Below are 12936 nucleotides of genomic sequence, written 5' to 3' on the forward strand. Positions count from 1 at the left end.
GGCCCGAGCCAGGTCTCGAACCCCAGCAGCAGAAGGCTCGCCCGAAGCCCCGCCCCTGGGCCCGGCGCACGCCGCTGCCCCTCGCGGCCGCCAGGGGCGCTCTACGGGCCCGCCCCGGCGCGCGCAGGCGCACTAAGCCCGCCCGGGCTGCGGCGCGATAGGCGCAGGCGCGGCTGACTCGGGCTGCGGCGCTCGGCCCTCCGCGGCCATCGATGCCTCGGGGCTCGTGGCGCCGGCCTGGCGGCTCCACCATCGAGAGCGGCGGCCGGAGCGGCGGCGGGGCCGGAAGAGGGGCCTGGGGTCGAGGCCGAGGCCCGCCGGGGCAGCGCGTCCGGGCGGAGGCGGCCGCGGTGAGTGCGCCCGCGGGGGCGGCGCCGTCCGCCTGGCCCGGCCCCGGTCCCGGCCCCCGGTCCCGGCCCCGGCGCGGATCCGGACTCGGACTCGAACTCCGACACCCCGATCCGAGCCCCGGCCCGCGCCCCGCCCCGAGGCCCCGCGCCAGTGCCCGGCCGGCCCGCGCCCCGCGCCCCGCGCCCCGCGCCCCGCGCCCCGCGCCCCGCGCCGGGGCCTCCGTCCCGCGGGCCGGCCGGGCCGCAAGGTCAGCGCGACAGGCGCCCGGCTCGCCGCCTCGCTGCTGGCCCCGGCCCGGTGCAGATGCCTCCTGGGGCGCCGGCGGGGCCTCGAGGTCCGGCCCAGACCAGGACCCTTCGGGCGCGGGCGGGTCGGGGCTCCCGGGACCCGCCCACGCCCGGGGCCTGGGCCGCCGGCGACAGCGCAGGGACCCGCGGGCCGGCGAGCGCCCTGCGACGGCTCCGAGTCGCCGCGGTGGCCCGGCCGGCGGGCGGTGCCGGCCCGTGAGCCCCCCGCCCCTGGCCCATGGAACCCCCAGGAGGGGCGGTTACTGGGGAACCCGGCGTGTCCTCCCGCCTGGCCTGCGCCTAAGGGGGCTGCGCTCGGGTTTCAGGGCCGCCGGGGCAGAATGTCACGATGGACGAGGGGGGCACGCCCCTGCTCCCCGACAGCCTGGTCTACCAGATCTTCCTGAGCCTGGGCCCCGCGGACGTGCTGGCCGCGGGGCTGGTGTGCCGGCAATGGCAGGCCGTGTCCCGCGACGAATTCCTGTGGCGGGAGCAATTCTACCGCTACTACCAGGTGGCCCGCGACGTGCCGCGACACCCAGGTCAGTGCTGAGGCGGCCCGAAGCCCCGGGCTGCCAGGGGGCGGGAGGGCTGGTGAGCCTGGAGCTGAGCCAAGGCCAGTGCGGGGCGCCCCAGCGGAGGCCTGAGCCGCAGCGCCCAGCAGCGTCCACCCCACAGCGGCCACGTCCTGGTACGAGGAGTTCCGGCGGCTGTACGACAGGGTGCCCTGCGTGGAGGTGCAGACGCTCCGGGAGCACACGGACCAGGTCCTGCACCTCAGCTTCTCCCACTCAGGCTACCAGTTTGCGTCCTGCTCCAAGGACTGCACGGTGAAGGTGAGGGCGGCGGGAGGCCAGGCCAGCAGCACATGGAGCTGGGGGTGCCGGGGCCCAGGCCCAGAGCACACACCCCTGGGGGCATGGGGTGGGCTAGCTGACATTCAGGGGTGAGGAGCCTCCGCCCGATCTCCGGGCGCTGTCCGAACTCCAGCTCAGCCAGATGGCCAGCTCGCTGTTGTCCACTGACCCAGTCCCCTGCGCAGATCTGGAGCAACGACCTGACCATCTCGCTGCTGCACAGCGCAGACATGCGACCGTACAATTGGAGCTACACCCAGTTCTCCCAGTTCAACCAGGATGACTCACTGCTGCTGGCCTCGGGGGTGTTCCTGGGGCCCCACAACTCCTCCTCCGGCGAGATCGCCGTCATCAGCCTGGGTGAGACCCTGGTGCTGGCCCTGCCACTGCCCCTCTGCCCCTAGGCCTGCCACTCTGCCCACCCACAGCCCCCTTGGCCGGCCCCCAGGCCCCTTGCCTGCCCCCAGATCCCCGACGCACCCCCTCCGCAGACACCTTTGCGCTGCTGTCGCGCGTGCGCAACAAGCCCTACGACGTGTTCGGCTGCTGGCTCACGGAGACCAGCCTGATCTCTGGGAACCTGCACCGCATCGGAGACATCACCTCCTGCTCGGTGCTCTGGCTCAACAACGCCTTCCAGGTGCGGGGGTGGGGCGCGGTCCGGTGGCTGGCACCCCTCCCCAACCTGGCGCCCACCTGCCTCTGCCCCCCCCCCAGGATGTGGAGTCGGAGAATGTGAATGTGGTGAAGCGGCTCTTCAAGATCCAGAACCTCAACGCCAGCACCATCCGCACGGTGATGGTGGCCGACTGCAGCCGCTTCGACAGCCCCGACCTCCTGCTGGACGCCGGTGCCCCTGCTGCGCGCCCCTGCCGGGTCTTCGACCTGGGCAGCGACAGTGAGGATGAGGCAGAGGGCACGGCCCCTGCACGCGCCAAGGAGGGCCTGCGGCGCTTGCTGGACGGCATCCTGGATGGGCGCGCGCAGCCCGCACTGTCCGAGCGCACCCTGGAGACCAAGGTGGCGGAGCTGCTGGCCCAGGGCCGCACCAAGCCCCCTGAGCGCAGCACAGCCAGCGCCCAGAGCAAGCTCCTCATCTTCACCACCGGCAGCCTCACCTACTCACCACACCAGATCGGTAACGGGGGCCCCTCAGTCCCTAGAGGGTGAGGCTCCGGGACGCGGGCCCTTGTCCCTATGAGCCTGCAGGGTCCGCCTGTGGATGGCCCCAGGGCACAGCCCTGGCCTGGGCTGTCCGCTGGGGCTGGGGGCGCGGGCCCTCCCTGCCGGCCGGCTGCCTCACACGGCCCTCTGGCAGGCATCAAGCAGATCCTGCCGCACCAGATGACCACCGCGGGGCCTGTGCTGGGCGAGGGCCGGGGCTCGGAGGCCTTTTTCGACGCGCTGGACCACGTCATCGACGTGCAGGGACACATCATCGGCATGGGTCTGTCCCCCGACAACAGGTGGGCCCCCACGGCATCCTGGGGTGGGGGGCGCCTGCAGGCAACCCTGAGCGAGCAGTGCCCCCTCGCCCAGGTACCTGTACGTGAACAGTCGCGCCTGGCCCCGTGGCTCGGTGGTGGCCGACCCCATGCAGCCACCCCCCATTGCCGAGGAGATCGACCTGCTGGTGTTCGACCTCAAGACCATGCGGGAGGTGAAGCGGGCGCTGCGGGCCCACCGCGCCTACACGCCCAACGACGAGTGCTTCTTCATCTTCCTGGACGTCAGCCGGGACTTCGTGGCCAGGTAGGGGCGTGGCGGGGCGGGGCCAGGGCTGGCGTGGGTTGGGCCCCCTGCCACCAGCTGTCCCTCTCCTGCAGCGGGGCCGAGGACCGGCACGGCTACATCTGGGACCGCCACTACAACATTTGCCTGGCCAAGCTGCGGCACCAGGATGTGGTCAACTCCGTGGTCTTTAGCCCCCAGGAGCAAGAGCTTCTGCTGACGGCCAGCGATGACTCCACCATCAAAGCCTGGCGCTCGCCACGCACTGTGCGCATCCACCAGGCCCCGCGCCCGCGGCTGCGCCCCTTCTTCTCTTGGTTCGCCAGCCAGAGGCGCTGAGCTGGGCCACCCTGCGCAGGAGCGCCTGTTCGCCCGGATCTGCGGGCCTGAGGACCCCGCAGAGGACACGGCCCCGCCCTGGGCCAGCGCTGATTGGCAGAGGACACCGCTGGCGTAGTCTGCCCTAGGAGGGGGTCCGGCAGGGCTGCAGGGAGGGGACAGCCGGACCCACCTCGCTTGCACACGCACACGCCTCCCGCAGCCTGGCGCTGAGCATGGCGGCCCGGGGCCTCCTGGCCGGCTTGGGGCCCACAGAACACGGGGCCTGCCCCTCCCCCACCCTGGGCCCCAGCCCCCAGCTGCTGGGGGGCCCTGGGAACTTGTGCGCACACCAGCAGGGGGGCAGGTGCACAGCGGCCCAGGTGAGCCGCATGTCACTCATCCGATGTCAGGGCTTGAATAAACCACCGGCAAAGCAGTCACAGCTGGTGTGTGCACGCGCCAGAGGGGGGTGTGGCCGCCGTAGTCCCCCAGCACCCACCTGGTGGGGTCCTCTGCCGCCCTTGCACCCCCCCTTCAGCAGAAGGCCACAGGACGGGCGGAGGCGGGGCGCAGGGCTCGGCAGGGTAGGCGGGCTGTCCCCTCAGGACAGTTGGGCCAGGAAGGTGCAGTCAGGTTACCCTGGGGCCAGCCTGAGGAGCGGGCGGCAGCCCGGCTGCTGGAGCCCCACAAACCCATAAACGCTGGAGGACCGCGAGGAATGCAGCTGGTCACCCCTTGGAACCAGACCCGCAAGCTCCAGGGATGCTGCGGGGGCCCAGCCATCTTCTGAAAAGGGCCTCGGAAGTATTTCAAGTCACGAAGAAAGACTGAGAACAGGGTCAAGACGCGGGCGGGGCCCAGCGAACAGCTACTGGGGGCAAGAGTCAGGCCTGAACAGCTGCTAGGTCTGGGGCGCTAAGGGGGGGCGCTGGGTCCAGGTGAGGCTGGGGCACAGAGCAGCCGAGACCCTGGCCGGGACAGAGCTGGCAGGTGTCCACGTCACCTGGGCAAGCAGGACAAAGCCCAGCAGCATAAGTGGCCACAGAAAGCACCACCTTGGCCCGACAGTCCGCACCGTAAAGTAGAGCCAGGCCTGTGGCCGATGCGCTGGCAGTGGAAATTCCAGGGTGTGGCCAGCATGGGCACCACAAGGACATGCAGGATGGCCCAGAGGCGGACAGCTGAGCTCTGCCGCTGAGCTGAGGTGGGCAGCTGAGGCCCCTGCCCTCCCCAACCCACGCTGCTCACCTTCTCCCCTAGGGCTTCCTGCCTGTCCGGTCGGCGTCCACACGCCTCTTTATAAGGACGGCCACACCATGTTGGCCACCCAGCAACCCCATCTTCACGGGCCAGCTCGGCTGGCTTGAGGAATGTGGCTGGAGAGGCCTGTGCCCGTTGGTGCCACATCTAAGTGGCCGGGCCAGGGCCTCGGGCGTGGACACAGCAGGCCAACCTCCACGGCCACCCCCGCTGCAGGCCGGTCCCCACGACAGACCCTGCTCTGAGCCATCAAACCAGCCTCACGACAGGCAGGCCAGCGCCTGGCCCGGAGACAGCACAGCCCGACAGGCCCAGCGTCCCCACTGGGGGCCGCCGCAGATGCCGCTCCCTCAAGGCAACAGGCACAAGTCCCTCCTCACAGGTCACCTGTTGCAAGAAAAACACTTTGCAAAGTAGCCAATTTAAAAATTGCCAGCCCAGCACCTCCCTGGGGGCACAGGGGCTGAAGACACCACTATCAGGCTATCGGCTGTGGCCGGCTGGGAGTGACCCACAGGGCGCAGCAGACCTCTCCTGCTCCCCTCAGCAGTGTGTTTCAGTCAGTCTGCCTGTGCTGCTCCCCGTTCCGTCTCTGGCGGATCCTGTCACCCCCTACACCTCTGGCCTGGCCCCCGGCTCTTGTGTGCATAAATAAAAATTTAAAGAAATTTTAAAAAGATTCATTTTATTCATACAAGAACTTGAGTACAGGCCAGATGTGCAGGAGGGGGAGAGGATTCCCCAGAGACAGCGGGGAGCACAACAGGCAGACTGGCTGACGGACACTGCCGAGGGGAGCAGGAGAGGTCTGCCGCGCCATGTGGGTTTCTCTGCAGCCAGCTGGGATTGAACCCGCGCTGCAGAGGCTGCGGACAGCTCCACAGCACCCGCTCAACCCCCTGGGCCACCAGGGAGGCCCCCTAAAAATAAAATCTTTAGGGAAAAAAACCCCAGCACACTAGGAGCATAAGAGTGCCAATGGACATCACCGGCCACGGCAGGGCACGCTCAGCCTGACAGGGCGGAGGCCGGGCTGGGCCGGGCAGCAGCTCGGGTGACCACCCGCGTAGGGAAACCGCACATGCCAGGCCCGGCGGCCGAGTCCATCTAGAACAAGTGGGAGCCCCCGGGGCACAGGGGTGAAGTCTCAGCTCTATCGGGCTATTGGCAGCCACCCCTGCCAGAGAGGGAGGCGGCCCCAGCCTCAGGGCACCGCCGCCTGGCCCGGCGGGGCAGGTCCTGAGACAGGAGGGGTCCCCGGGGCAGGGGTGAGCGGGACCTGGCGGCCACGTTCCCCAGATGGGGGCGCCCCCACCCGCCCCACTGCCCATGGAGGGCTGTCCACGCATCCTGCCACGGCTCGCTGCAAGGGAAACAGCCTGCTTGGCCAGTGCCCCCAGCCGGGCAGGCAGGTCAAGGCCAGGCCATGGCCACCGCTGGCCTCGCAGCAGTCCGGCGGGGCCCATGGGCGTACAGAGCCCCGCAGCGTCTGCGCGGCAGTGAGGGGACCCCACAGTGGCAGCCAGGAGCCCCAGCGCCCCGGAGGGCTGAGCCAGAGCCCCCAGAGCGGGAGGAGGGGCGGGGGGCAGCTGCGGGCAGGCCCAGAGGCCCCGCCCCCAGGAGCAGCCCCCAGGCCTGCACTGAGAGCAGGAGCAGCCAGCGCGTCTGTGGCGTTTCCTTTAATCGAGACACGTGGCTCCAGACGGGACGCGCCTGGGGGACAGACCCTGCCCGCACCGCTTTCCTGCGCCCACTCAACGGGGTAGCCATGCCGGGGCCCCATGCGCCCCACGCGCCCCAGCTCTCTGCACAGCCCCAGGCGCCCGTAGCCCTCCGCCAACTAAGCGGGGAGTCAGGGCCCAGCAGACCCCCAAGCACAGGCGAAGGCCCTGCGCACTCAGGCCAGGTCCCCCAGGATGGAGGCGGCCAGTGCCCAGGCCCCGCGAGCCCGGGGTCACGGTCCAGCAGGCAGGGTCCCCAGAGGGTCGCGCCAAGGCCAGGGCCAACGCCATTCCTCACCGGGGTGTAATGACCACTTCTCTGCAGCCCTCAGGGGCGGTGGGCACGTGGGCGCCCCCCACTGCCACCGTCCAGGGCTCCCAGGGCCCCTCAGGGCAGCACAGGCCCCAGAGGCCTGCGCCCAGCGCCACTGGCCCCCCAGGGAGGCCTAGAGCCCCGTCAGGTCCACGATGGCCTTGATGAAGACAGTGTCGTCCCGCACGTAGGAGTTCTTGGCCTCCATCTTGGAGACGGGGCAGAAGAGGGGGCAGCCGCTGGCGATGTTCATGTCACTGACTGGCCGCTGGAAGGACGAGGAGGTCACGTCGGGCCTGAAGGCGTCGATCACGTGCTCCCGGTTGTTCTGGTCCAGCAGCATCAGCGTCACCTGGAGGAGCATGGCGGGGAAGGTGGTCTCCGAGCTTCCGCCGTCCGCCTGCCGCAGACAGGCCCTGGGCTTCCTGGGCACCCGAGGGCAGGGACTCGGGTCCACCCGGGGCAGCACCCCCCACCCTACGCCCCCCCTGGAGCCCTGGCCAGCACCTTCTGGTTGAAGGGCCAGCGCAGGAGGGCATCGTGGGGCCCCTTCATCACCACGAAGAAGAGGGACAGGTGGGTGCCGCGGCCCGTGCCGTCCCCGTTCAGGTAGACGCGCAGACACATCTTGTAGCCATACCTGCTGGTGTAGAAAGCTGCGGGGGCGGGGGTGAGCCGCCCATCCAGCGGCCAACAGTGGCCCCCCACCGGGGAAATGCATGAACGCTTGGGGCAGCACAGCCGACCAGCGCAGGCCCCGGGGCACCTGCTGGGCTACTCCGAGCCCTCCCTCTGCGCAGGACCCGCGGGGCTGGGGGTGGCGCCACAGTCAGGCCCGAAGACCCGGCAGCCTCAGTTCGGGCTGGCACGGACACCCGCCCGGGGGTGTGAGGGGGGCCCCCCAGCCGCCCTGGCGCAGCCCAGCCCCTGCCACACCTGGGGAGAAGATAGCAGGCGTGCGCCCGGCGATGGCCTCCTGCCGCTTCCTGGCGAAGTCAGAGATCTTCCAGACCAGCACCCCATCGCAGCTGGAGGCCTCCACGGCCTGCACCTTCTGCTCCAGGTCGGCCATCGCCAGGTCCTTCAGGCCGATGCTCCTCTCCAGCTGCTGCACCTGGCCCACACGAGAGGGCTCCTGGGGGCTGGCCGGCTGCCTGCTCTGCCCGGGGCCACCCACCTGCCGAGGAGCCTCCCAAAAAGCCACCTTCCACGGGCCGCAGCCCCACCCCAGCTCCCAAGCCCTCCGGGACAGGCAGGCCCACGCAGTCCCAGCCGGGAAGGGTGGCCGCAGCCCCGCGCCCGGGAGCCTGGCCAGCTGAGTGTAGCTGCAGAAGGGCCCTCGGTGGAGACAGGGCGCAGACTCGGGCTGGATGGGGGCGGCCATAACTACCTCAGACCCCAAGCTCCGGCCCGGGGGGCGCGGGCACCCTGCCCGGCACAGACCTTGTTACTCAGGGCTTCGATCCGGTCTTGGTCCAGCCGGTGCTGCCGGCCGCAGGCCTCGGCGGTCATGGCCACCCGCTCCACCTCGCGGTTCAGGACACATACGATGTTCTCGAAGGTGGCCGTCTTCCTCTCCAGGGCCTCACACCTGCGCACCAGCTCCGGCGTGCTGGCCTCCCGGCCCCCAGACTCACACGGGCTGCCCCCTGAGAGGCGCTGGGCCTCCAGGAGGCTGCTCAGCAGCATAGCCAGGTGCTCCCGCAGCCGCTGGGCCTCATGCTCCGGCCGCGCCTCGCTTTCCACCTGCGGAGACGGCGGGCTGGGTGTGCTTGGCCGCAGACGGGGGGCAGCCCACAGTCACCGTCTGCAGCCACCCGACCCCAAACTGCCACCCGCCCAGGCTTGGTCTGGGGGTGCCGCTGTGGCATCCTCCCCTTCGCTGCCTCTGCCCCAGGCCCCGCAGCACAGAGCCGGACGCGCCGCAGAGACGAGACCGAGCGCTCGTCCGACCTTGCCGCCCCCACGCACGGGCCTGGGGCGGGAGGGAGCAGCCTGGGCTGGGCGGGAGGTGCGGGACGTGTTCACCGACGGGGGTCGAAGCCAGGCGCCACGAGGGCACCAGGACGAGGTGGACAAGCAGACGGGACAGAGCCCGGAGGCGGGAGGCGAGGGGTAGGGGAGGGCGGTCAGGCTGGCCGGGCTCAGCTATGTCCTCCGGGAACCCGGACTCACCATCTCGGGGCAGCCAACAGCGTGGAAGCGGCAGGGGACAGGGCACTTGCCGCACGTCCTCACGTGGTCCTGGAACTGGGCAGGAGCCCCAGAACCCATGTCACTCCGCTGGCGCCCACGGACCCGCCCCCAAGGCTGGGCGCCCCGCCCCACCCCCAGGAGTGCCGCGTCCCGCCCCCCACCCCGCCCCCCCAGCACGGCACCCCGCCCCAGGAGCGCCCACCTGCTCGCGGGAGACCTTGGCGCCACAGCCGTCGCAGGCCAGGGGTTTCCGGGGGCAGGCCTGGTGGTGGGCCTACGGCGAGAGGCGGGCGTCAGGCGGCGCATGGCTCTGCGCAGCCTCTGGGCAACACAGGTGGGGCGCCACCCGGTCCCCTGCCGACAGAGGAGCCCCGGGAGCCCCCCAAGGAGGTGCTGCAGCGCCTGGCGCCCGAATGTGCCTGCAGGAGGGGGCAGAGGACGGCGATGAGGATGCGCTGGACGCAGCCGCCGAGGCGGACGCTGGAGACAGAACCTGAGGGGACAGGCCACACGAGCCCGGCTCCTGTCAGGGTCGGCGGGGAGAGGGAGGCCGCGCTGGGCTGCGCAGGGCTCGGCGGGGCAGGTGTCGGCTCTGGGCCTCCTCCAAGGTGGAGCGGCCTCTGCGCACCGCCAGCCCCGCGCCTCACCTCCAGGTCGGCTCGGCAGCAGGGCGCGTGGCAGTGTGGGCAGCTGAGGCTCCTCCCCGGGCACTCGTGCTCCTCGTGGTGCTCCCTGTCGCCCAGGCGCACCAGGCCTTTACACGCCGGGCACGGGGTCAGCGCGAATGGGCAGTGTCCCTCGTGGCCACTCTGGTGACAGGAAGCATGGCCTCAGCAGAGGGGGCAGGCTGGAGCCATGGGCAGAGCACCCCACCCCGGCCTGCGCCCGCACTGGGCAACACACAGCAGGGACGCCGCGGCACGCCTCAGCCCCCCGCCTCGCCGCGATGGAGCCTGACACAGCCACACGGGGCCCTGGCCCCAGCCCGAGGCCGCGCAGGGGGAATTCAGAGCGGGAGGGGCCGCGGGGACGTCGGGCGGGACCTGATGGTCTGGCAGCCACAGAGCTGCATCCTCCCGCCCTTCAGCAGACAGAAAGGGACCAGTCACCCCAACAGCCCTGCGCGGCCAGGGCTGGGGAGACAGAAACCAGAGGGGGCATTGGGAGTCCACCGAGAAGGGGCCGAAGAACATGGCAGGGTGAGCAGCCCCGAGGTGAAGGTTGGTTTGCTCTTCTGGCTCACAGCAGCCCGGCGCAGCCTCCCCAGCCCCCCGCAGAACTTGCTGTCCCCCCAAAACTCCTTCCATCAGACTCTCGGCCCCCGGCGGCATCCCACCCGCTCAGTCTCTGCTGACTCCCAACGCCGTTCCCCGCGCTGTGTCCCCAGCTGCTCCCTGCTATTCCCGACGCTGCTCCCCGCTTTTCCCCGGGCCTCGGCTGCTGCTGCTGCTGCAGGCACAAACTTAAGACGCAAGTGCTCCCCTGCCGCCCTCTGACCCTGTGCCGCCCGCACACGCGCCCTGCACACCTCCTGGGACCCCACAGCAGCCGGGACATGTCCCCGAGCGCCACAGCACCCAGACCAGCGGGCGGACAGGGCGGGGCCCTAGGGCTCTGCCAGGCCAACACTGCAGGGGGGAAGGGGACCTGGCGCCCAGACGTCCACCCTGCGTCCACCTCCATCAAGGGCCACTGACCAACCGCAGCCTGGCGACTGCCTCCCACCCTGCTGGGTACACATCCCGGCCCTCCGTGACCTCCACCTACTCCCGGGCAGGGCACCTGGGCCTGCACATGGACAGCAGGGCCCCGCCTGGGCACGCTGGGCCCCAGGACAGTCTCAGTGAAGCCAGAGAGAAGCCCCGCACCGCCGCGAGCTCGGCGTCCAGACGTGGGGCCCGAACCCTGGGGTTTCTCACCCGAAAACTCAGACTGCACCCCAGCCTGCATGGGGCAGAGGAACACACCGGGCAGGGCCAAGTCCACTGCACAGTTGCCCCGGTGGGGCAAAACAAGCACCAGAAACGGGGGTCTCCCTGGGGACTCAGGGATTAAGTCTCAGCATTCTGGAGCTAGCGGCCGTCCCTGCGGCCCGAGTCCATCCCCAGCCAGGGAGCGACCCACAGGGCGCAGCAGACCTCTCCTGTCTCCCCGCTGCTCCCCTCAGCGGTGTGTTTCGGTGGATCCGCCTGTTCTGCGCCCCACCCTGTCTCTGGGGAGCCCTCTCACCTCTGGCCTACACCCCAGCTCTTACACGCAGAAACAAATCTTCAAAAAGAAAAAAGACCCAGGAGCAGCAGCTCCACCAGCTCGAGGTTGGGGGGGAATCATCACCTCAGCCAGAACCCCAAGAAATGTTCACGCAGACAGAGAACTGGGGACTGGACGCATGGGGTGGGGGAGGGGCCCCCTCATAGGCCCCGGGTGCTCCCTCTGGGCAGCCCCCCTGGAGCACCCCCTGCTGGCCGGCCTCCCGCCAGCTCGGGTCTCAGCAGCGCCTCCAAGGCCAGGCCCTGTCCCAGAACGGCCACCCCCACGTGACCAAACCCTTCACGGGGATTTCCGGAGCCCTCGCCCCGCCAGGGACTTTCCGCCCAGCGTCTGCAGGGCCTGTGGGTGAGCCCCAGACAGGGGCCCTGCTCCCAGCCAGGCCCCAGGCTCGGGCCGCCGGGCGGCTCCTCAGGCAGCGGCAGGGACCCCACCCGCCTCTGCACCCACAGGGCCCAGGCCCACCGCCCCTCCCGCGCCCACGGGCTCGCGCGCCAGGCCTGCCGGAGCGCCCCGACGGCATAGCCCAGGGCCGCCTGCACCCGCCCACGTCCCCACCCAGAGGACAGAGGGCCCAGCCGAGGCCCAGCTGCCCCCACACGCAGCTCGGGCAGGGAAACCGTCAGGCGGAGCGGGGGGGAGCGCCAGACCCCAGCCCCGGCCAGGGGGCGCCAGCATCAGGCCCAGCACCGGGGCAGACACCCCATCCAGGCCCACGCGGCAGCCTGGGGCGGCTCCAGAGCTGGGGGGGCCTCACACGTCCGCCGTGACCGCGTCTGCACAGCGAGACAGACACGAGGAGAAACCGCGCGCACGTGGCCGCCCCGCCCCGGCCCCCGTGGGCACCCGGGGCGCCGTCCTGCTCTGCGCTGGGCAGTCTGAGGGCCGGAGGGCCGGCCGGCAACGCAGGGGCGCAGGCTCCAGGCCGGGTGCACCGCGGACCTACCTCGTAGTCCTTCAGGGTCCCCTTCCAGGAGCAGCCCTCGCTGGGGCAGGCGGCCGGCAGGCTCTCCACCTCCCTGCGGGCAGCGTTGTCCGGGAAGGCCTGCGGGGAGAGGGCCGCAGTCAACGTCCCCCCTTCCTGCGTCCCCGGCCCGGGTGCCAGGCGGCCCGGCCACCTGCTAAGCACCCCCCGCCCCACCCCCGCGCCCCGCTCACGGAGCCGCTCTCCAGGATGGACACGCCGTCCTCGTAGATGCCCTCCTGCACGCACGCCGCGCAGTTCTGCGGTCCCGAGCTGGGGGGGGCGAGCGCGTGAGCCCCGGCGGCGCCGGCCGCAGAGGGCCACGCGGCGGAAGCTGAAGACGAGGGGCCCTGCCGGTGGGGGCCCTGCCTCCCCGCACCCCTCTCCCCAAACAGCCCGCAGCAGCGCCCTCGCGGCAACCTCGGGGCGGGAGGAGCGCGGGGACCCTGACGCGCCCGCGGGCCGCACCTCAGGATGCTGCTCAGGCAGTGCGAGCAGTAGCGGTGGCCGCACTGGGCCTGGACGGGCCGGCGCAGCACGTTCCTGCAGGCGGAGCACAGGTACTTGTCCTCCGGCGGCGTCCCCAGCAGCGCCCTGGAGAAGCCGGGCTGCAGCGGGCCCAGGGAGCCGGGAGGGGTGGCGCTCGCCGCAGCCATGGGGACGCGGC

General features: G+C 71.1%; 2 protein-coding genes across 3 annotated transcripts; one reads left to right on the forward strand and one right to left on the reverse strand.

Moving 5' to 3' along the window:
- Positions 1-334: 334 nt before the first annotated feature.
- FBXW5 (F-box and WD repeat domain containing 5) lies at positions 335-5467 on the forward strand. Of its 2 annotated transcripts, XM_037492978.2 has the most exons (9): positions 335-350; positions 965-1180; positions 1317-1474; positions 1669-1855; positions 1987-2135; positions 2213-2633; positions 2814-2961; positions 3035-3247; positions 3322-5467. In XM_037492978.2, the coding sequence occupies exons 2-9, from the start codon at positions 988-990 to the stop codon at positions 3563-3565; spliced, it is 1713 nt and encodes a 570-aa protein (XP_037348875.1). In that variant the 5' UTR covers positions 335-350; positions 965-987; the 3' UTR covers positions 3566-5467. The 2 variants fall into 2 exon arrangements, with proteins under 2 accessions (XP_037348875.1, XP_037348876.1); XM_037492979.2 differs by lacking the exon at positions 335-350 and having other exon boundaries at positions 901-1180; positions 1681-1855.
- Positions 5367-12936, reverse strand: TRAF2 (TNF receptor associated factor 2). Its single transcript, XM_037491989.2, has 10 exons — positions 12738-12936; positions 12464-12542; positions 12252-12350; positions 9685-9846; positions 9240-9311; positions 9017-9091; positions 8285-8587; positions 7778-7955; positions 7349-7497; positions 5367-7193 (listed from the first exon to the last, which is right to left on the reverse strand). The coding sequence occupies exons 1-10, from the start codon at positions 12923-12925 to the stop codon at positions 6975-6977; spliced, it is 1524 nt and encodes a 507-aa protein (XP_037347886.1). The 5' UTR covers positions 12926-12936; the 3' UTR covers positions 5367-6974.

This window comes from Talpa occidentalis, unplaced genomic scaffold, assembly GCF_014898055.3.
Source record: "Talpa occidentalis isolate TD23 unplaced genomic scaffold, MPIMG_talOcc4v2.1 talOcc4.7, whole genome shotgun sequence".
NCBI lineage: Eukaryota > Metazoa > Chordata > Mammalia > Eulipotyphla > Talpidae > Talpa > Talpa occidentalis.

Excerpts from the sequence above, each read along its gene's own strand:
- FBXW5 (XM_037492978.2), top strand. The coding sequence starts at position 988 with ATGGACGAGGGGGGCACGCCCCTGCTCCCCGACAGCCTGGTCTACCAG. Across the intron at positions 2,962-3,034 it reads GGTCTGTCCCCCGACAACAG|GTACCTGTACGTGAACAGTC; the intron begins GTGGGCCCCCAC and ends CCCCTCGCCCAG. Across the intron at positions 3,248-3,321 it reads AGCCGGGACTTCGTGGCCAG|CGGGGCCGAGGACCGGCACG; the intron begins GTAGGGGCGTGG and ends CCTCTCCTGCAG.
- TRAF2 (XM_037491989.2), bottom strand. The coding sequence starts at position 12,925 with ATGGCTGCGGCGAGCGCCACCCCTCCCGGCTCCCTGGGCCCGCTGCAG. Across the intron at positions 9,847-12,251 it reads GGACCCTGAAGGACTACGAG|AGTGGCCACGAGGGACACTG; the intron begins GTAGGTCCGCGG and ends TCCTGTCACCAG. Across the intron at positions 7,956-8,284 it reads TCGAAGCCCTGAGTAACAAG|GTGCAGCAGCTGGAGAGGAG; the intron begins GTCTGTGCCGGG and ends CGTGTGGGCCAG.